Source organism: Cupressus sempervirens, chromosome 4 (genome assembly GCF_028749045.1).
Source record: "Cupressus sempervirens isolate cs-2001-9-10 chromosome 4, ASM2874904v1, whole genome shotgun sequence".
In the NCBI taxonomy this organism is placed as follows: Eukaryota; Viridiplantae; Streptophyta; class Pinopsida; order Cupressales; family Cupressaceae; genus Cupressus; species Cupressus sempervirens.
Genome location: NC_143121.1, coordinates 371,338,581 through 371,363,211, shown reverse-complemented (window position 1 = coordinate 371,363,211; position 24,631 = coordinate 371,338,581). Strand labels below are relative to the sequence as shown.

The 24,631-nt window shown below is 35.4% G+C and overlaps 1 protein-coding gene across 1 annotated transcript in view; it reads right to left on the bottom strand.

Annotated features, from left to right (window-relative positions):
- The window catches only part of LOC149561612 (zinc finger (Ran-binding) family protein), an 82,425-nt gene extending 65,462 nt beyond the window's left edge, over positions 1-16,963 (bottom strand). The window contains exon 1 of the mRNA XM_089825206.1: positions 16,131-16,963. Coding sequence (XP_089681332.1) covers positions 16,131-16,801 — 671 coding nt within the window. The 5' untranslated portion in view covers positions 16,802-16,963. The remainder of the gene's footprint in view (positions 1-16,130) is intronic.
- Between the last annotated feature and the right edge of the window lie 7,668 nt (positions 16,964-24,631).

Genomic DNA, 24,631 nt, shown 5'->3' with positions numbered 1-24,631 from the left:
GATATCTAGTTGTATCCAGAGAATCCATCCATAAATGAATAGATTTCGTGCCCCGTAACTTCTTCCAAAATACTATCGATGAATAATATCGAGAACGGATCCTTGATCATTACTGCATTCAGGCATCAAAAGTCCACACGTATTCTTATATGAGTGGTGTCCTTCAAAGATATCACAATCAAAGATACCCACTCACTCATCTGCACCCTGAAAATAATGCCTGCTTCAAGCATTTGGTTGATCTCATCAATAACCTATGCGGCATAGTTTTTGTTCATCCTATACGGATGCTTTCGTATGGTTGTTGCTCCTTCTATCAGTGGTATACGATGGAAATATAGTTCTAGCAATACCCCTTTCAGGTCCTTATACGTCCACGCAAATACGTCCTTATATTCCATGAATATTTTGAACGTTGCCGCCTTCAAGTTTGGATTCTACTCATCTCCCACAAATATATTTTTTGGATTGGCCTCATCCCCTAAGTTCATCATTTTTACTATAGACTCTTCGTACTTAATAGGTTTGTCTTCACTAAACATATGTGCAGGCGTTTCATCTATCTGTGCTTCTCTTTCCCTTACTTTGCTCTACTCCTTCGGAAATTCATTCTCTTTTCCCTCTTCGACTCCTAACATGTTACAACTCCAAAAGAGCTCGTAGTCCTCAATCTACCAATGGAGTAGGTTGTTTACTGAGTCCAAGTCGTCATCATTAGACCCTCCTTCCAATCTCAATATTCCCTCTTCATCAAGTTCCATTCTTTTCTTCCCCTCATCGTCACCTCCACCTTTGCCTTCGGAATCCGATGATGCTGCATCCTCCCCTACCATCTATGTGTAGGTCGATTACAAATCTCCAGCCTCTGCCTTCCATGGACAGAGTATTCCATTTCCAATCATATTTCACCTTCGCCTATATCAGCCAGCCCTATCCGAGGATGGCGTCGTACCCTTTTCTTTTTAATGGTATGACCACGAAATCCAATAAGAATGGTTGTGTCGTGATGGTTACAGGTTGTGCCATCGAAGTTCCTAAAGGCTTGATCCCGTGCTAATCCGCAGTGAGTAGTTGAAATGTAGGTGGCCACAGCGTAGGTTGCCCCAACTTCTTCCATACATCTTCCAGTAGTACATTCACTTCTGACCCTCCATCTACGATTGTGTCCGTAAGTATGGTTCCGAGGATACTCATCTCTATTGCAGCAAGATGTCTTCCCGTAGTGAGTGCTAGTAGCATTGGGTCTGTCCCAATCATTCCACTACCATCTTTTACTATCTCTTTCGTTGCTTTCAGGAGTGGTGTCATGTTCAGTATCGCAATTCGTAGTTGAGGCATTGTAAGAAGGTCATTCAATTTCATAGGAACTTCCATTTTCATTGCCTACTGTATAATATTTTGTTCTGCCAGATTCCTCTTTGAGGTACCAGCAGTGTCTTTTGTTTGTGATTTGTCAGCTTCCATTTGTTTTTCTAATTCTGATCGCGCTTGTTGCAACCTTTTCTTTTCCTTGTCTGTATCTGGATACGTTGCCTTCTTTGCTTGCTCACAAATGATGGCTAATGTCTCCTCCTCACATGTTTCTATACTTAACAAGTTCACCCCTTGCTTAGGACATTTTGAATCCTCGTAGTCTCCCAGACCACAACATTTGCACAACAGTTGTGGTGTTTCCTTCGTGGTACAGTCTCTAGCAAAGTGTCCCTAGAGGTTACACGCACAACATTGTATCATCGGTCATCCAATCGAGTCGTACTGTATCCAACTTCATCCACCATTATTATTATTGTTACTGCCTCATCCACATCGGTTATTGTTACAGTACCCTCCTAAGGTTGCGTCATTGTTCGTGTTTGTTCTTGCTCCTAAGGTGGATACTTCCTGTGTCAGTAACACTTGCCGATGTCCCTTCATTTTCATATTGATCAAGCATTCCTTGGTGGAATATCCCACAATTTGGCAAATATCGCAAAATTGTTTCTTTGGGCAGGAGCCCTTTGTGTGGCCCTCCTTATAGTCCGTACACCACAATTCCCCTTTCACCAAGTTAGGATTCTTTTCAAATTTTTGAACTCCATTATCTGTAACATATCCTTCTGCAATGCTCGAACCTTCTTACTCGACTCTTCATCACTACTGCTATTTTCAGAAGATGAATCGTCTAAGTCCAACAATTTGATTTTCATCTTTTTGCTCGTTTTCTGCTCACTCTCCAGATCCATTGCCCGGTTATATGCATCTATGTACGATGCTAGAGGTACAATTTTCATCTTTTTCTTCAATGTTGGTTGTAGCCCTTCCACAAACCATCTTTTCTTTAGTCTGTTAGCTGGTTGGCTTTCCATTTTCCCCACCAGCTCCTTCAACCTTTTTGCGTATACACAGATTATTTCGTTCTTTCTATGTTTTGTACTGTATATTTCCACTACTATTTCATTATTATCCCTCAGTAGTCAAAATTCTGCTATGAATTCTTTCCTAACATTCAGCCATGTAGTTAATTTCTGAGGATTGGCATCCGAAAACCAATCAATCGCTACACCCCGTAGGGTCACCCGAATTTGTCGGACCCAGTCATCCTAGTCCATCACACCGTTCACCATCCAAATTGTTTCACATGTTTTACAGTGTCTAACTAGATCGGCAATCCCATCGCCATTAAACTTTGGTAATTTTTCCTTAGGTCCTGCCATCGATAATTTCTTCTGAATCTTTGGTATTTGTTGCATACCCGCATTGTTCTAAGTACCTGCGTTGTTCTGAGTATCTGTATTGTTCTGAGTACCCGCGTTGTTACACACAACCGCACTACTTTGGACAACCACGTTACCCGGTGTGAAGGGATCTTCTTCAAGCGAAGTTGTTTGATTCTCTACCTATATTCATTCGTCGGGTGTAACCCCACGCTCGTGCTCCTTCGGCACTTTGAGTCGTGCGGGTACCTTCTCTTCCGTTCGAGTTCTCTACCCTCAGCGTATACAAGTTAAGGAACTCCTCCCTTGTCTCTTCCACCAAATTCAATCTCTGTCACGTTTCCCCAAGCAATTCCTCAACACTCCTCGATCTGCTAGGTGAATGCACTCTCTCCGTTAGTGCTCCTTCACCCCCTTGGTGTACATCAATAAGCTGTTAAAACTTTTGTCTATGCTCCGCCTGTTGTGCTAAAATTAATGCTTCCTGTATTGTGCGTATATCATCCTTATTTTTTATTTTATTCCTATCTTTATTGAGCAGATTCGGCGTTAATCTTCATAACACCTCTTGTATACCAGGTTCAACTGACAATGGTGCCAAATGTTTACCGTACAGGGTAAATGGATACTTATCACATTAAGGTATTAGAATATAACACAAAACAGGATACTTTATTCATATAAGTTGTACGCAACAACAATTACAATGATAATGATGATCCAATAGTTCATTCGGACGACATACATATACTTTCCTGAAGGGGTGACTCAACCGTCACGCGCCCTTTTAGATACAACTCTACCCATCCGCTATGATACTTTTTACAGACAACACTACTATTCTAAGACAATACTTTTACAAATGATGATGGATACAATACTTTTACAAATGATGATGGATATTTCACTCGAAAATAAAACAACCATTGTGGATGATTCTCAAGACATCAAACTAGCTAGACCTACCAATTCATAAAGAATCTCATGAAAGGGAGCATTTGAATGTGAATGTCTTGAGCATAATCCGAAGCCTAGCGATCTCCATGACTTTCTTAGTGACTAAAAATGAAGGGCAGAACCATCTATATCAATGTAACTTGTCGACAACAAATATTAAAATGGTTCTTCAATTGACACATCCAACCTGTATCAAATAGGGTATTTCAATAATTAAAAAACGTCCAATTACGATTCTTCTTTGTTTTTCATCGGGTTACACATAGTCAATGTAGATAATGATTTGGGTGCTCACTATATAAACTAAAATCTGCTTTCAATGAATATTACAGACACCATTATTTGTCAAGCTTGTCGAAGACTTTGTGATACTTTTAACCTCTTACTCGAAACAAATAAGTGAGACCGCCTTTGTAGTGCTTGACTTCATATTCTTGAGATTGTGATGCACCTCTAATCAACACTTGAGCTTGCCTGTTTATGATGGTCCATATGAGAGATGGTTTATTCTGGCACACTGATTCCACAACTCGATCTCGTGATCTTTTCACCACATATCTATTGACATTTTATCAAACAGTTCACTAAACTATCATACAATATATTTGATTTGAACTGAAACCCAAATATCCACAGTGGGCTCAATACAATACTCTAATAAACCTTTCTAGAGGATTTTATATTTTATATTCTCCCACTCTCATATATATTTTATGGCAAATTTTCTTTGACTTGTGTTAATGTTTTTACCCAGAAATATAGATAAACAACAATCAAGGAGCATAAATGATACAGAAAAGACACAAAAAATTTATCCTGGGAAAACCCTTCCACTTGAAGAGAAAAACCTAGCCACACCAACAAAAAAATTTCTTTTATTGATCAAGAAATGTGCATAGTACAAGGCTTTCCCTTGATTCATTTGCAATATACCAAGCAATCATATAAATAGATTGTATAAGACTCTTCATCTTTCACACGAAGGTCTCTTTGAGTCCCAAAAATAAGACCCTTCATATTTCCACATATTTAACACTTCACATTTCCATACACATGCCTCTTTGCATGACATATGACACGTGTCTTTTTGCATAATATTAAGTTAAACATCATCATAAATTTCTCTTTCAGCTAAAGATGACCATAACAATTATAACAAACATATTTATATCTCATAAAATCAGAGATGAAGATTTCTATCGCAGCTACAAGCTTCAACATTCCCTCTTTGCAAGAGAGAGATCTTTAGTCAATCATGTAAACATAGCTGCAACCAAAGATGATAAATTCACATAACATATGTTATCTCACCATAACATAATCCACCATACATAGAATAAAGTCACACACATGACTTTCACCATGTATGCTCGTAGAGAGTAGAACAAAGACTTTTATCTCAAAACTTCTTCAATAGAGATACATTTTCACCATGCCTACTTGCAAAGGGTGGTCCACTATACCTACTCACAAAGGCTGGAATGAGGACTTTCACCTTAAAACTTCTCTTAGAGAAGAATACATTTCCACCATGCCTACTCATAGAGGGTGGAACGAGGGCTTTCACCTCAACCTTCTCCTAGAGAAGAATGCATTAATAACTGAGATTTTCTCTTAACAGAGACTTCCTCTCAGTAGGGACAACTTCAATAACTGAGATTTTCTCTTAACAGGGACTCCCTCTCAGTAGGGACAACTTTAAGAACAGAGACTCCCAACCAGCAAGCACAACTTCAATAACAGAGATTCTTTCTCAATAGGGACAACTTTAATCACCACAATAAACTGGTTGACCATTGCATACACTTGCAAAGCGTTGGGCATCTCTCTCTGTCACGTAGTCTCCCTTTGATGTTGAATAGTCTCCCTTTGACTAAGTATCATCAAGGCAATATTCATCTCATTACTTCTTTATAACACCCTACAACCATGAGAGATATTAATAACTCATAACTATCAATACTAAAAGCAATCACTATTTAAAAAGCAATATTCAAGAGATATAATCATAGATACTTATCTCTTTGTGGTATAATCTCAACATCCACACAAATATACTTACAGAGGAGATTATGTCTGGTTCCTCTAATACTCATTATATCAATATAAATTTTACCATCAAAATAATAATACTTATCTCCTCATCTCACAATCCACCTATTGGCTTAGTCACAACACCTATGTAAAACTTTTGAAGGAACACCACAACCTCCAATGCTACCGTTAAACTCTTCAGAAAAACTTTGTTGCAGCAATTCCAACATCCTCATATACCAAGGGCGATTGACATAAGAAATTCAACTCACTTATTTTTAAATCCAAACTTGTTCAAATCAGCTAGGAACCCTTGGGTACCTCCAAAGGATGATATTGCAAACTTCGAGCTTAAAAAACCTCACAAATTTCAACATGCCATTGCCAAGTTGAGCATTGCCTGGAAGAAGCGTTTCGAACTAAATATATAAATTCCAAATCAAAATCGACATATTATACATGCAACCCCATTGTCTAGCCATAACTAAACCTTTGAGACAACAACTAGCTTTGCACATCAATATCTATTTTATCAAGGCAACTCCCCAGATCCTGCTTGACTCTAATAACTTTGGCAGATTTAAGAGGATCACCCCAATTCTCTTCTTCAGTCTATAACTAGAAGACTGCACTTGGATGAACTATAGAAACACTATCCATTGTTCATGCAGATATCTTCTTGTATTTCTCTGCTAAAAATAAACATATGCAAGAAAAGACATATGTGTGACAAATGATGACAATCATTCAAACTGTTGAAACATGATCGACCTAAAAATATCTCCTAAACAATTGCACACATGTGATACATAGTAACGCAAAAGAAAGAATAGAGATTCTATGCATGATAGAGACATGTGCGATCACCACCACAAGAAGACAAAGAGGTGAAGGAGCCTCTTAATATCTCTCTGACGTTTCAAGAGAGACAACATATCTGCTAACGGAGATAAATATGTACCATCTACAAAAAACTTCAAGCGTTAACTCTTTTCCGATTGAAAGCAATAAGGAATTTCTTCTTGAATAAAAGTGACAGGACTGAAAACAATAGTCGACACACAGCAATATAGCTTCTCCTTTAAATATCTTCAATACTTCTCTGAAATTTCAAACCCAATCCACTAATCCAAAATAAGTGTGAAAAATATCCAACATAACCGCTCCACAAATGTACATGACTGCCTTTGGCCTTTCTTTCTCCGATATATAGCTCTTGGGAGCTAAATACCCCAATGTACCTACCACCATGTTCGTAAGGGAAGTTGTCTGGTCAAGCTTCGCCAATCTTGCCTATCTGAAAATCCCCCAACTTGGCGTTGAGATCAGAATCCAACAAAATATGATTGATCTCACGATGACAAGGAAGCACCTTAGTCATACGCATATACGCACGATAATAACGACAAAGAGTTTCCAAGGCAGATATAAAAAATGGAACGTCCAAAGAAGATGTGGTTGTTGCCAATAAACAACAATGCCAAGAAAGTCAATGCTAAGAGATCAAAATACTAAGAAGTGAAAAAACACGATATCAAACAGACATGAAGCATGAGCTTCAAGTTGCTGATCATTTCACTACGATGTTCTAGTTGCAAGATAATGTGGTAAACAAAACCTCAAACTGGAACAGAATCTCATCCATGTCCTTAATCCTGATGAACACTTACTAGGCGATGACATTGTCAGAAAACAATACAAGTAAATGTTTCATTTTCTTCATGGGCTCCACATCTCTCTATTAATCACAATAAAGTTGCACTTCATTTGGGGAATGTGCTATTCCATCCCTCCTCCAAATTCAACCTTGAGAACGATGAGCACTTGATGAGAAAGAACTCACCAATTGCCCTCTTTCAACAAATCAAACCTTTTCACTTTTTGCAAGGATTTATCGCTAGAGAATATCTCTTCAGAATTACATGGCGATGACCCATCTGGAAAATGATCACCCGGTTTTTCTTTCAATTCCTCTGGCTATTCCTACTTTACACAAATTTGAAATGCCTAAAGAAAAAATCCTATACAATCTACAACAGATGTACGCACTAGAGAACAAAAGAAAACTTCTTTAATTGCTGATATCTAAACTAAGCTCTGATGCCATGTTAATGTTTTGACCCAAAAATATAGATAAACAACAATCAAGGAGCATAAATAATACACAAACGATTTATCCTAGAAAAACCCTTCCGCTTGAAGGGACAAACCTAGCCACACCAGCAAAAAATCTCTTTTATTGATCAAGAAATGTTCATAGTACAAGGCTTTCACTTGATTCATCTACAATATACCAAGCAATCATATAAATAGATTGTATATGACTCTTCACCTTTCATGTGAAGGTCTCTTTGAGTCCCAAAAATAAGACCTTTCATATTTCCACATATTTAACACTTCACATTTCCTTATGCATGATTTTTGCATGGCGTATGACACGTGTCTTTTTGCATAACATTAACTTAAATATAATCACAAATATCTCTTTCAGCTGAAGATGACCATAACGGTCATAACAAACATATTTCTATTTCATAAAAACAGAAAGGAAGATCTCTATTGCAGCTACAAACTTCAACAACTTGTAGACTAAAATTATCACCCACAAATTGAATATTATCTTTAATCTAACTTAGTGAATTTGGGAACTTTGAATCTACAACTTTTGAATCTGAATTTTGAACATTTGAACTTCGAACCAGTCAATTTTTTTAACTCAGCGAACCATGTGAACCATTTTGAACCTGTTCGAACCATCTTCAACTAATTTGAACCATGTTGTACCCTGTTGAACTTGATTGAACTAATTGAGCCAGTCTGAACCTGTATGTACCTGCATGAACCTGACTGAACTAGTTTGAACCATGGAACTATGCCTCCGAACTGATGAGTCAAGCCTTTGAACCCGGATCTTGAACTTGTGAGCTTGTTGAACCCATGAACCTTTCTGAACAAATTTGAACCAGTTTGAACTAATTTCAAAGTAGTTCAAAGTCTTTTTCCTTGCTTGAATTTAGCGTGCAAATCAGAGACAAAATGTCTACCAAAGAGTGGCATGCATGTGGAGGGAATTTGATTTTATATTTTCAAGTTGGGGATCAATAGTGGGCTAACAATAGATTAAAATTTGTTTACTTTAAAAAAAAAAAAAATTCATTTAACATTTTGACTTTTATGCTGCCCAAGATGTGGGGAGTGCCTGGAGTTCTCAAGATGGTCAAGGAGCTTCTCAAAGTTCCTAATCCATGGGACACCACCAACAAGGAGGAAGGCTCCAACCCTTGCTTTTGCAAGGCATCCCAAAAACATCCTCACTCTAGTGGTGGTGGTGAAGGAATTACATGGAGACATTTCATCATTGTCCCTGCATCTCAGATGCATCCCAATTTCAAAATTGTGGTATTTTGAGGGGGGCAACATCCCAGTAATACTATGCATATTACACATTTAAATGTTGAATGTTGAATGGAGAAAAAACTATATGAAATTATGGCTTTGGTGCCCCAAAGAAGCAAGGCCAAATGTAAGTTTTAGATGAATTAAACAGAAGAGATATCGTTTAAGGCATCTTACCCGCAGCTTACCCTAGAAATGAGAGTTTACCAAAAAAAAACTAAAACTCAACATAACTTTATAGTGGCCTATCAAAAGTCAACCTTTTATTTCCTATTGTTTTAGGTCTTTTACAATATTTGGCTTTCATCGTGCAGCCCTTTTTAGACTGTACCATGATTTGAAAAAGGCAACTTTGTTTGTATGTCGCGTGTTTTTATCTTTATTAGGGTTATGTGAGTGCCCGTATTTTTGGCTTTTATCAATCCTAAAAAGCGGTCAGTCTTGTTTAGGAACTAAACAATCTCCTTCCATTTAACTCCAATCCGTCCTTTGTAACATGTTAAGTACTCTGTATTATAAAATGGGCCACTTAAGAATTCTTAAAATTTAAGCAGCAAAAATATTGTCCTTGAAAGTAAATGTAAGGACAAATCATAGAAGAGATCACCATAAAAAAAACAGATTGTAAGCTTTCTTCATTCTAACTGATTTAGAACAGTTCAACCTAAATCAGTCACTTATGGGTAAGGTATGAATCAATCTGATATAAACATCAGGAGATTGTGATGGTGACACAACCCAAGAACAAAATGGACACAACAGAAAAGGGGAAATTATATTAACTGAGAAAATAAGCTAGTACAAACAGTACAGAGAAAATAGACTTCAAAACATGCCTTAAGGGCTTACAATAGCATAAATCTGGAGATAATTTCTCCTTTCAGTACCTCCTCTCAAACTCCACTCCAAACTGCCTTTTACAATGCCAAAAATCTCCTTAAATAGACCCCGGAGGGTTAAGGACTAGGAGTACATTCTAGAAAGTGCTAGTAGGCATCCACCGACCAAATAGAAGGTTCCAGAAGCTGCGTTAGAAGTTGGTGCAAATCTAGAAGAATCCAGAAACGGTAACCGAACTTCCGGGAGGCATAACTTTTGAACCGTAGCTCCGATTGATGAACCATTTACATTTTCGAAAAGCTCTCGAAGCGCTCTATAGCCCTATGGACCAGCTTCGCTCGTCCCCCATTTTTCGGCCCTTTTCGAGGTCATTTAATGCCCCTAATCTGACTTTGAAGCATTCTTAAGAGGTCTCCAAAACCCGAAAAACTGCAATAACTTTCAAACCGTGGGGCCTTTTGACCTGATTCTTTTTCTGGAATGCTCTAAATCACAATTAAATTCATCTGGCCAATTCACACCTTCTAGGTCACCAAAATGATGGCCAAATTGCATGCTCCTATTTTTTCGGGATTTTTTAGCACACTAATAGTTGAACTGTGAGAGTTGGAACCTTTATTTGACCCAAATGGGTGTCCAAAAATGAAAACACATGAAACAGAAACTAAGTCTAAGTACATTTGTTTGGGTGACACAGGATTGCCCTTATACCTCTGGATGCTCCTGCATCAGATTGATTCATTAGAAGCATGGAAGTCAAAAAAAACATGCAAAAAATTGAGCCAAACAGCAAAACTGAACTATTGAAAACAAGCAAGAGCCTACATTGCAACACAATGGTAAATTGTGAGCCTCTTATCTAAGAAGTCTTGGGTTCAAGTTTACTCAAGCTTGACAAATAATAATTATAATTAATTACAACATAGAATAATAATTAATCTTGGCTTCAGCCTCTTACTATTAAAAAAAAACTGAATTATTGAAAACTTGAAAAGAGCACCAAATGTTGGCAATCCAATAAATTAACCTATAGATTAAATTCTCAAAGACTTATCACCCATAAGTTTCATGTCACGATAAAACCTGACAAGTTATCACCATGAAATATCGCACAGATAAATTCTCAACTTGTCATGTAACTTTGACAACTTCTCGGTGATAAGCAGGTAAGTTATTACGAGAACTACAAAACGTATCGCAGATGCGGCCGGTATGAGTCTATGATGATCCAGCAAAAGGAGAAGAATTTGATTTATTTGTTTGAGAGAGTGGATTTGGAGAGGCTAGAAAGATTTTGGAGGAGAAAGGTTGTCATTTGAAGTGTTGTACATTGATTTCTTGTAGATTCGAAGAGATTTTTCAAGCAAATTCGGATTCACAAGTCAGTTTTCAAAAAAGAAAATTCTTTTGTTTTAAAATCATTTTGTCTTGTCTTAGTTGCATTCAAGTTCATACAAACTCTTTAATACCATTTCCAATGTGCTCTGCCTCATTTTAAAGCGTAATGAACAAGATCTAACACCATTTTTAGCAATGTTTACAAATTTTTCATAGTTTTCTCAATGATTTCATAGTTTCTTAAAATTTCCATAACCTATCATTTTTTTGTTTTTTATTTTTCAAGTTTCACCTATGTTTAAATTTACGTAATGTTTTAAACTTATTTAGATTGTTTATAAATTTCTTTACTAAATTTCTAGATCTGTGCCTTCAATTTGTATGTCTAAGTTGATTCTTCATCAAAATGGCAAATAGGGATACCTTTACAACTGGGACAATTGCAAGGTCTGCGAGTGCCCAGTAGACACATGTCCATCAGGATATGTAGGAATGCGCCCTCAAGGGGTAGAGACGAGGCATGGGCATATGCTTTTCAAGGACCTGAATATAACACTGCGATATGCATAAAATGTGAAAAAATAATTAGTGGAGCATATCTCGTTTGAAATACCACATTGGAGGGATCACAAAACGTAACCCACCTTGGAGGGATCACAAAGCGTGACAGAAGGCTTTGTGACAAGATCACAAATGAAATAAGACGAGAGATGAATGCCTTGCTCGTTGCCCAAGAAGAGAAAAAAATGCCAAGGGAAAGGGAAAATAAGGCCATAAGGGCAGCCATTTCTAAGTTGCGTATCTCACTTTATCTCCTTTTTAAGAGTCATTTATTATTTTGCAATTACCATCATTAGTTTAGATTTTGGTAAAACAATGATCATAATGAAATAATGTGGGTTGCGAATAAGTATACCAGTCCACCTTGGAGAAGAAGAAAAGGCATTTGAGGGCATAGTGGACTCTCATCATGGCCCATGGATCCGCAAATCTACCATACCCTTAACTTCCACTTTCGTTGGTTCTAGTAGACCACTGTCACACACATCTTCTACAGATAGCTTTTTTGTGCACAAAAATACACCTAGAGCAAAACCATCACTACACGGTACAAGGTGGAACAGTGATGTGCATCAACAAGTTGACATTCAATGTGCTGATTTTTGGTTTTCTAACAACATCCTGTTCAAAGTTGCAGTAAGTCCCTATCAGCTGCATTTTGTGACAGAAATTGCTATGGCTGGAAAGGGCTACAAGGTGCCTACTCTTGTACACTTGAGTGGGAGATTAGTTCAGTCGTTTTAACTTAAATGAGGTTTTACAATTTACTTATTTTTGTTTAATGTGAGTTTTTTTTAATCAATATTGTGTGCTTAATGTTAGTTTTTGTGCTTGTAGGTTGCTCAAAGATATTGTTTCTAGGGCCAGAGATTTGGTACAAGACCAAAGATCAATATCACAATGGAAACAATTTGGCTGCACCATACTTTCAGATGGATGGACAGATATAAGAAACCATACCATCATCAGTTTTTTGGTTTCTTGCAAAGATCAAGTGGTCTTTTTGAATTCTTTAAATGTATTGAACAAGGTAAAGACAGCTAAAAATTTGGCTCTAATATTAGAGCAAGTTACAATGGCAGTGGGGATTAATAATGTGGGGCAAATCATAACCAACAATGGAGTAGCATAAGTGGCAGCACATAGGATCCTTCAAGATAGACACTTTTTTGGTCTCTTTGTGAGGCACATGTCCTTGACACTCTTTTGGAGGAGATAGGAAAATTGGATTGGGTGAGACCGATTGTAGAGGATGCAAGAAAGATAACAAAATATATCTAAAATCACCATTGGGTTCTCCATTTGATGAGAGAACACATCCAAGGGAAGGAATTGGCTAGACCTACAATCACAAAGTTTGGAGTGATTTGCTTAACGTTGTGAAGTGTTATTACTTCTTTGACCTCTTTGAAGCAAACATTTGTGAGTCAACCATGGTTAGACTCAAATTATTCAAAGAAGCCTGATGGAGAAAGAGTTGCATACACCATCTTTGACCCCCACCTTTTAGAAGGTGCTATAGAAATTGTGTACGTAACTTGGAAACTTCAAAAGTTGAATATTTAAGTTTTTTGCATTCAAAAATTAAGTCTTTCATTATTAAGTTGTAAGTCTAGTCTGTAATGATTAATGCTAATCTTTTTTAACTAAATGTAGGTGACAAAGCCCTTGGTTAGATTTTTCCGCTTGGTAGATGGGGATCAAGCCCCAATGGGTTATCTTTACGAGGTCATGGATAGGGCCAAAGAGGCTATTAAAAATTACTACAAGGGGAGACCATCTCAAATTTGAACCCATATAGGACATTATCGATAGGAGGTGGAACAATCAGCTCCACCAATCCATTCATGCGGTGGGGTACTTCCTCAACCTTCATTTTCACTCCTCTCCATCCTACATAAATCCTAATGGAGAGGTCATGGAGGGCTTCACTAATTGCATGCAGACGATGGTGCCCGAGGTTGAGTTGAGAAACCTCATTGTGGAAGAGATAGCTATTTTCCTCAGACGTGGCAAGGAGAGGAAGAATCATACACAACCCAGATGCAATATTCAGATTTTTAGAGTCTTTCACATGCATGATAAGCAAATAAAAACTAAGTTACTAAAATATGTTTTCACCTTGTTTTCCTTTACAATATTTAACTAGCAGATGTTTGGTGGCAAAATTGGGTGGTAATGTCCCAAATCTGCAAAAACCAGTTGTGCGCGTAACTGGAGCTTATTTGAGGCCATTCACACGACGAAGAGGATCAAGCTAGCACAAAAATGCCTCAATGGTCTTGTCTTTGTGCAATATAACCTTACAACGCACATAAGAAAGGTTCAATAAACACCAGTTGGTCCACTTGATTTGGATGACATAGATCCTTACTATGATTGGACATCACAAGCTCAACCTCCATTGTTTACAAAGGATGAGATCTACAATTTGGGGAGGCTGCCAATGGAGGAGGGTGGATTTGTAGCAGGGTTGGATGACATTCATGAGGAGAACGAGGGCACTAAGAATGAGAAGGATACAAATGATGAGGAGTCATTGTTAGCATCAACACCATCCAAATCCAGCATGGAAGTTGAATGACAGCCACAACCATAGCCACAGGAGTCTTTTAGAGCTAGACCCCCTTCCGTTCCAGCAGCTTTTACTAGACTATTTTGATATTGTACTTGACACTTGTATTTGCTTATAGTTTTAGAAAGACAATTTAATATTTTTAGTTTACTTTAGAACTTAGACTATTAGACTATGGCTACAAGCCATCAGCATTCCACATGACAATGCAATTTTGTATCCTATTTGCATTTACATATATATAGAGAGATCAGCTTGTTCGGTTTGTTTACTCATTTACTCTCTCGTAAGATGCATCTCCTTATTGAATTTTTCAAAAAAAACATATCTAATTAAGTTTAAGCAATTTTTTAAAGTTTCCGAGAAGTTCCCAACTTATCCTCAATATTTGTCAATATCTTTTTTTTACACTCTGCGATAAGTTACCGATAACTATATTTTGAACTATGGATTAACCCATGATGATGCAATACTTCATGTGGCAGTTAAGGATCTGTAACCAGGCAAAGACAAATTAAGCACCACAACCACAAATTTTATTGTACCTAAGATAAAGATGACCCAATATCAAACCTAAGAAATCCCATTATCAATTAAAGGAGGCTGTAGTACAAATGCTAGATTTTATATTATATTGTAATATACTCATTTTGACATCTCAAGAGCCATGGCTGTTACCAAGAAAACAAATTGCCATGCTATTCATTTGTAAAACAACTCCATGGACACATTACAGAATATAAGCCCAGAAACTGAAAGAAATCAACATGTAGCTACAAAAAATACTCCAGTTATTCACTGTCGAAATCAAAATTATTATTTGTCAAGGAGAATCAAGATATGCTTACGTTATGCATTGCGTACGAGCAACCAAGCAAATCCAAACAGCAAAACACCTCTAACCTCATGTGGTTACAGGCTTGTGATCGAGGGAAAAAATATGAAAAGATCGAGAATAAAGAAAATTTTCTCACTAAATTAAAATTTTATGATTTTTTAGTAGCTTGGGTGCAAGTTTGGTAGGGTTCCTGCATTAAGTACCAGGGTTTCAATAGAAATAGATATTTTATAGAAATGTCCCTATATCTACATTTAACAGCCAGAACGGGTTCCATAAGATCTAAGCATACGTCGAATTATTTTCCCAGATACACTCCACATAGAGAAGCATTTACTAAACAATTTCAATAGTCAAATAAATAAATGATAAATCACTTTTTAGCCATTTTTTCCCCACACATTATGTACAGAAAATCATAATATCATTCCTGTTTGCAAATCTGTTTTCTGCTCGTGTCTACTAGCCAGAAAAATTCCAACCTGACTGAAATATTTCTAGCACTTTTCATTTTATTTTTCGGAGGAAACAATTGCAGGGCAGCTTCTTTTCCTTGCCCCAAATAATCAATGTTCCTAACTGTCTATTGACGCTATAAGATTCCAAAATATTTTTACTGTGGGAGTGCGTGCCAGTTAAGACAATTCCAATAACCTTTTCAGATATGAAATGCTGTATATAGTATGCATCGATAACATTATAGGGATTCTTATACAATATGTAAAAGGTAACCCATACGAGTATCACAAGCCCAATGGACTATAAGTTGAATTATATCGCCATGATTTAGTATTGGAGATCATTTTTCAAGAACTAAAAATGTGGAGATGGTCAGAGTGAATGTTAAAATTCACCCATCAAAAAAACACATTTTTACCAGAATGAGTTCGACTTATACCTGAGAATGTCATATCGATCGCGGCCAAAATCAAGGAAAGCTTTGCGAACAGAACTGATATCGTTAAAAACATCAACATCCCCATTAAGAGCAACCAAATTTTCGTCATCCTTAGTATTAACGCTGCTACTGCATTCCCCAGCAGAGAGATTCTCTAAAATATCATAATCCTCGTCCTCCTTTCTGAATCTCGTCTTGTCAAAATATCGCTGCTGTGCAAGGCGCTCTATTAGATCAATCCACTCTGGCCAAGGGTGAACTATTTCACCAGAAGCAGCAGGAACGGTCAACTGGGTATTGAACCCTTGACCTGCCGCAGTTGATTCTTTTTCAATTTCAATACTCCTTTCAACAGAACCCTCAATACTAGTGTTGTTACTTGTACTGTCACTACTACTGACGATGCTTGTGTGTCGTTCTCTCCATGCCCTGAGCTTCTCATGGGAAGCTAGTTTGTCTGCTTTTTGCTTCTGTATATTTTCTAATTCCTGTACTACAAAGCTCAAACGGGCACCTAAGCCTTCCTCCTGTGCATTATTAGGTGGGGTTTCTTCTGCAGCGTTTGTTGCAACTGATCTTATGAGATACCAATAAGGAGGTGCTGCTAACGATTTCAGCAGATGACGACTGTTATTCTTGGCGAGCGAAAGGCCCAGTTTGGCAATACCCATTTAACTTTTTGGACTCGACTGTCATTTACAGAGCCTTGGACCCTGCATAAACCTCTCTCCCAGTGATGAATGAATGTAATGACAATTTATGTAGCAACGATACAGCCATGGTCACACGAGAAGGAGGGGTTTATGCCAAGGGTGCCACCATATAATGGTAGTAGTAACCCCAAAATATTTCAAATTCTACAACATAAATTGAATTTGTATGTTCATTTATTTACATATGTTAAAATAAATAGAAATTATTAGTTACTACGGCAGGAAATTTATGCAAATGACTTTATTAGTTTGTTTGTCCAATCAAGAGCTTTTTTAATTTTTATCTATTTTCTACTATATACAATTTTTTTTTGACATTTTTGCAAATTTAGTGAAACTTATTTTCATGCAATTTGATTAGTCTATGTGTGCTACAGTCATGAGTTTGAAAGTTTTTTATTATTGTTTTGTGCACACAAAATAATTTGTTTTTATCTTTTTCCAAATTTTAGATATCAATACTACTACTAATAATAATAATAATAATAATAATGAAACATATTGTCAAACATTTATAAATTATGCTTACAATTGTATTCCATTTTTAAAAAATCAATAGAAACAAACAAAACAAGACAACATGATAAGCAATTACAAAGATGACATTTCTTATCATTTATTATTGTTTGCTTTGGGATATTTTATTTTATAGTTGTGGCTTATAAATTATTTTTAAGCCAGCATTTGTCTTGTGAGCATTGATTATGGATGTCAGCAAATATTTTTTCTTTATAATTGTGGCTTATAAATTATTTTTAAGTCAACATTTGTCCAGTGTGAGCATTGATTATAGAATCCTCTAAAATTGTTGTTTCCTTATTTATAGTATTGGTTGATTACTTTTAATTCACATTTGTAAAAGCTTGGCCTTCGTCTCTTCCTACTAAGTATAAGATATGTCAGAGATTTCTCTATTCTTTTTATTTGAAATTATATTGTTTTTTGTGATCATCATATTTACATGAAATCTTGTTCAAATCTATTGTTTATAACATATTGTGTTGTAGTTGTATTGTTTTTGGTGATCATCATATTTACATGAAATCTATCTATGAAAACTTGTCCAGATCTATTGTTTAGAATTGATTTTCAAGTAAAAGAATTGAGTTTTTTGTTTGAAATTTTGAGATTCATTTGTCAAAATTTGAGATCTATGATCTACTATGTAGAATTAAGTTTGTTATAAAGAATTGAGTTTTTTTTTGCGAAGATCTATGCAGATATGTTAGATCACAATAATTTTTTGCATGGATAAAATTTTGAACAATATAATGTGCTTGATATATGGCTTTTGATTATTGTAGAAAACTATATTGAAAATTTGAGTACTATTTGTGATTAGGGTTTTTGATGTTTGGTGGTGTTTTTGTAACTTTGTTGTGTTTGTGTTGCTTGGGGGAGAGATTTAGACTCACCATTTCAAAGGCCATTTCACCATCCTACCGAACTTGAATTATCATATCCATCCCAACCACCCAAATTGTTGAAGAATGATGTGTTGCACAAAAGTAGTTCCAAAGTAGGTAATACAGAGATCTTATTAGAAAAAGCCTTGAAGCTTTTGAAATATATGAGCTTGGCTACTATAGAATGAACCTTGGTAAGCTTTAGATGCATATTCCCAATTATTTCTATAATTTAATCCACAAAATGGTTCAGAAGTTTACCAAAACACAATCAAACATGGATCTTGTCAATTTATTGGGGAAAGTCCCCTCAGAAAGGGTGTAAAGCCAAACTCAATGAACTAATATAGTATCACTAATAGTTTATTGTGATTCCAATATGTTTATGATTGTTGTCAGTTGAACATTATGGCTCACGATTGTTTGTCATTAGAAAGATCTTCAACTTTTATGAAGATAAGGTTTGAAAGAAAGAGTAGGTCATTTTCTAGAGGATATAAAAGTTATACAGTAACAGGCCTATGGAGTTTTTTTTAAGTATTAGTTTCTATTTTGATTGAAATAAGAGATTTTGAAATATTTAAAGTGATAATAATATATCATATTATTTAATATATTATTATTGTGATTTATCATTAAGATTGTCGAAGGTTTTATTAAACTCATATTGTTCAAGGTTTTATTAAACTCATATATTGTGCTATTGAAATACTTATAAAAAAATTAATGCTTTAGACTTATATTTGATGACATGACAATTGTATCAAAAGAACCAAGCTATGACAATAGGAAATAATAATTGTATGCTAACTTACAAATTGTTGGATTCTACATTCCACTACGTAATATTTGTTTCATTAAATGGTTCATAAGAATATGGATGACCCATCACAATTAGTGTAGTTAAATCAACTGAATATTATTGGTCAAGAACCAAGCTATTGCAATAAGAAATAATAATAATAATATGTTGACTTGCGAATAGTTTGATTATACATTCCACTACTTAGTATAACAAACAAGATCAGAATCAATGGTTGTTAATACATAATAAATAGAAGAGTATTGTGCCTTAAGTTTGACCTATAATGAGGTTCACTTTTAAAAGAGAGGTTTATGCAATTGAAAACCTTATAGGTTGCTTATTCACTTCTTCTCAACAAGTTCTCCCTTCTTCTTGTGCCTCTCCAATATTTTCTTGTAAGTTCATAACTCTTTTTGCTTTTAAAATAAACGTCCTTATTTATTTTGTTTCTGTTAACAGTTTTAAAAATCTTGAAGTATAGATTGAGTGGAGATTCTTTGCTTTCAAATTGTAAATTTTTAGGTGTACAAGGCTTTCAAGGGTTTGTTTAACAGAGGATTTGCAGGGTTCTGATTTACTTGTGATTATAAATTTTCTAATATCAGTAATTTGTACATAATTTTAGGTTTGAGGATTTGTTTAGTGGAGATTTGTAGGGTTTGGATGTATAAGGCTTCAAGGGTTTCTTTAGTGGAGATTTGTACGGTTCGGATTTACTTTCAATGATGAGCAGGAATTGATATATTATTATTATTTGTGAATCCGCAATATAATTGCATTCATACTTTTTGTCTCCCTAAACAATGCATCTTCCATCTACATCTTCCACTAAAAAATAGCGTAGACTTCATCAAAATATTTGATATACTATGATCAACGTGTTCTTTTCATCAACTACTATTTCTAGTTTACGATGGCTTGTGTTAATGAAATGAAGCTCACATGTCTCTCATGTTGCTCTGTCTCATTCTGATTGTACAAAGTTTATTAATTCTTAGATATTTCCTGCCAATGAGCTCCAATCAATTTTAAAAATGATTAGAAATGATTATCACAGGTTCAAACAAGATTTATTATTTTCCCTATTATGGTTGCTTGATGGTTTCACAATATTGCAATTTATTCCTCTATCCTAGCCCATTTTCTCATCCTTTGATTTTGAAATTATCTACCAATGATGTTGAATAAATCAGATATCATTCACTAAGAAGTTAAAGCCATCATAACTGAGTGGTGATTTTCTTTGAATCAATAAATAATATACTTATTATCTAGGCACTTGTTTTCGATTCCTGAGCCTATTTTATATTGAGCTATAAAGGCATGACTACCTAATAATACCCAAGATTTATTAGTGAAGAGTTAAAAGCATTGTGTTGATCACTTGACTTTGAAGTTATATAATGGGTAAGTGCTAAAGCATCAGCATTGTTCTTGATCTATATTGAGATTGTTTGTTATGTAATGTTTTCAAATAAATCTTGATCTTTTTCTAAAAGAAATTAGATATAAGATGTTCAAGAGATAGTACAAACTTGATTATTTATTGAGAGGTATATATTAGCATCACTTACATCATGAGCCCAAAATTTCTCCTACCTAATACAAAATAGAAATTATGATTGACCAATATGTCTAGTACACCATGATGAGATAAGAGTTCCTATTCAACTATGGCTTGTGTATCATTTAAATGAAATTTTGATAACTTTTTTTAGCTGCAACAGTATTAGAAGATTCCATATATGTTTCTATCATTGCCTCTTTGTTCAATCCATGTGACCCAACTAGATTGTCCATTCATAAATCTCAACATCCTATCATATTGGATTTGTGGAGTATAGGGATGCAAAACCCATTTTGCAATTAGGACAATCACAACTAGTGGTATCTATGTTAATGTCACCATAATTTTTGAAACCTTATTCTACACATCATCCCTACCCTGTTGCTATCTTAACTCAGCCGTGAAGTTATGTAAGGCCATTTCAAATGGAGATCTGGCTTCAGAGCTTCATGTCCATGTGTGACCATGTAATAGCTTCCACCTAAACAACCTAGTTATTCCATACTGCATCAAGTTCTTGAACTTTTTCCTGGCAAGCATTATTGCGGTTAAAACTTGCAAGTCAATATCATGAAAGATGAATCTCCTTAAAGACTCAGTAATAAGAGTTCTAGTCCTACCATTAAATGCATTGTCATTCCTTAACTTCCAAATAATCCAGAGTTTAGAGAATTTTAATGGAGAGAATAGAGAAAAAACATTATGCTCCATTTTAAGGCTCAGGATATTGCCAAACAAAATCTCATGAATCTTGATATTATCATTAAATGAATAACTAAATAGCCTCAAAATTTCTCTGACAAACAAACATTCAATGAAGAGATGCTTCAGAGTCGTAGGTGTCCTACAGAGTGTGCACAAAATGAGCTCACCATTAGGAAGCTTGTGTGGAAGGCTGCGTATAATTAGTCTCAAAAAAATATTTCTTCTTGGATTCAACTTGTCCACCCCAGATGTTCTCAATGCATTTATGCCATTGAGAATGGTCAAAGTTTGCAGCTCACCAATAGTTTAGGTGGCAAAAAATATCATCATTGTCTGCAAGAAGGGAATAAATGCTTTCAGCTTTCATGGATGGGAGAGGTGTACCATCAGGCCATTGGAAAGAAAGAAATTTGGTGTCATCAAAGTCACAATGTTTGGGAACAGAGGATCTGGCATGCATTTCTTAGTATAGAGTATGTCCTTCCTTGCCCTTACAGGATATCATATTTGTGGATAATCTCCTCCCATTCCAAATGTTTTTCTTCTACAATAATATCCTTCATATTACTTATTCCTTTTGTTGCCCAATTTTTCTTCATATTCCTTATTCCTTTTGTTGTCCAGTTTTTTACTGAGCACCCCTTGTAGTAGAGGCAAGGGCTAAGTTTTATGCCTAAGATTCCACCAAATTGATCTCTCTCCAAAAATCTTGTTAGTGCTTGAAACAATGCTATGCCAAGATATCAGGTGTCTTATTTGATCCCATCTTTGTAGAGATCTCGTGATCTCCAATCACATAGCCTAAATTGGATCTGATGCTTGCTTTCTTTGTACATTTATGCTCCAATTTTTCAATTAATATTTTCTTGTTGCCATTTTTTAGGTTTGCCTAGTGACTCTCAGGTAACTAATCATGAAGTATATTATAAAATGTTGATGATAAAAAATGTTAAATAGTCAAATCCATCAATATTGCCAACGTGAAAAATAAAGAAACCCCCATTTTAGGAAACTGATCATTCTTAGGAGCAGAAAAGACAGGAACTATCAGGTAACTAATCAATCATCGGAATGAGATACCCAAAGAAAGAAGAAATGATGGATCATGGACTATGTTATGAAATGTTAATGATAAAAAATGTTAAATAGTCAAATTCATCAATATTGCCAAATGAAAAATAAAGAAAACACTGTTTTAGGAAACCTGTCATTCTTAGGGGTAGAAAGGACAGAAACTATTATATTTCAAGAAGCTGGAGAGGATGTGCTAGATATCATTAATACTATCAAAAATGTAGAAACCCCCCATTTAGACTTACAATCACAAGGTCAATAACCCAACCATTAAAAGGGGATATCAGACTAAGACAACACCGTGAACAAGAAAATCATAAGGCCCTAGTAAATCATATCGAAGTGGTTTTAGTTTTAATAAGCTGTCTTAACTAATAGATTCAAAAAACTTTGATAAATTGTATATATTGTATATCTAATGCTCAAGGATTTGACAAAGCATAGTTTGAGAAGTTAAGCAAGGAATGCAATTATAAGTGCATACAATATTATGGCATAAGGATGTAATTGTTATTGCCTCACACATATAAGGCATAAGGGTGTGTAACATGTCTGTGATGTCTTTGTAAGAGCAAAGAAGAATGTAACTTCAAATATCTCCATAGATGAGGTTCATTCTAGAACTAACACAATTAGAATTATTTTCTTTGAGTTTAATAGTTTTCATGAGTCTTTGTAATGGAAAAAGATGCAGAATTTTAGAGTAATGTATGTGGCTACAGATTGGTGATTTGGCAACATCCTATGATGGTTGTCTGCATTAACAACAATTATGAACAAGAGTAAACCTTGAACTGATTGTGTTCTTGATATTTTCCAGTTTGACAATTTTAGGAGATGAATAGTTTTGATAGCATCTTAGCAGTGATACTACTCAAGTGGCAACAAACAGACAAAGTGTTTGGACACTACACTTTAAAGGTTTAGTCAAAGTGTAGATGAACAAAGGAACAATTAAATAGACAATGGAGGCAATGGCATTTTGTTCAAGCATCCCTGTTACACAGAGTAAGTTTTGAGATATGTTTATTATGGACCACAATTGTTTTTGGCTTAAAAACCCCCTCCTTTGAATGCCAAGTCTGCTTTCCTACTTATATCAATGAACATGAAAGACTGCTCTTGCGAAGAATGAGGTGTCAGATTGTCTGGTATTGTTATTCCAATTAGTCGAGCTTCTGCTTCATTTCTCTTTATAGGCTTTATTAGGTGTTTTGGCTTTTTGAATGGGGCTTCAACTTTATAATAACATTGTGTAAATAATCTCCAAATTAGAAAAAACAACCAAAAATATCAAATCCCATTTTCCTTTTTAGTCTTTAATAATCAAAAGTTTTTATATTAACATTGCCAATATGTACTCAAACATACAAGAATAAATTTAAGAGCATCATTAGAGGCTAGAGCTAGTAAGTCTATTCATTAACAATAGATGAAAATATGAATCTTGTAGGAAAATGCCCTCTCAATAATACGTGAAAGCAATGAGCCATGGTTCTATTTGAAGTTTAAACAGAAACAATTGAGATAAAATGTTAAGTGCATTTGGTTGCTATCAAGTCTGAGTGTGGAGTAGATGGGGTTGGCTTAAAGTTGAAGCCTTTGATGGGAATCAAGATCTACTTGCCAACAAATTTTGTTTCAAGAGAGCACTCTCTGTGGTAGTGCTACAACATGTATTCTAATTTTTTTACCAATTCCCTTTTAAGAATTTTTCGGTTCAGGCGCTATAGCTTCGTTTCTTGCTTCGAAATATACATTTACTAGCATTAGTTATGGATCATTCTTTATTATTGTAATGTATTATTAAATATATTATAGCAATTTTGAATCTACTACAGAGCAGATCTAGCAAATATAATAAATGAAGCTACTTTGGTGGTTGGGAAAACACCAACAATGGATAAACAGGTAGGGTTGCCCCACTATCCAAAAGGCCTTTTGAATGCTTTCTCAGATGATAATATATTAAACTAATATTACTCTAGAAATGCAAATAGAAGTATGGAGACATGCATGGACAGAGCTCAATTAATTAATGGTCTCTGTCACATTTGGAACCAATGTATACATTTATGGGGCTTCTTCCTATATGTATGTTAGTATTTTGTATTTCCTCCAATTATATCATTTCTCAATTATCAATCTTGCAATCAACACATTGATATGTCTATCCTTATCACATTATTCATCATCCACTAAATTTAAGAAAAAGACTCGATGTGAACTGA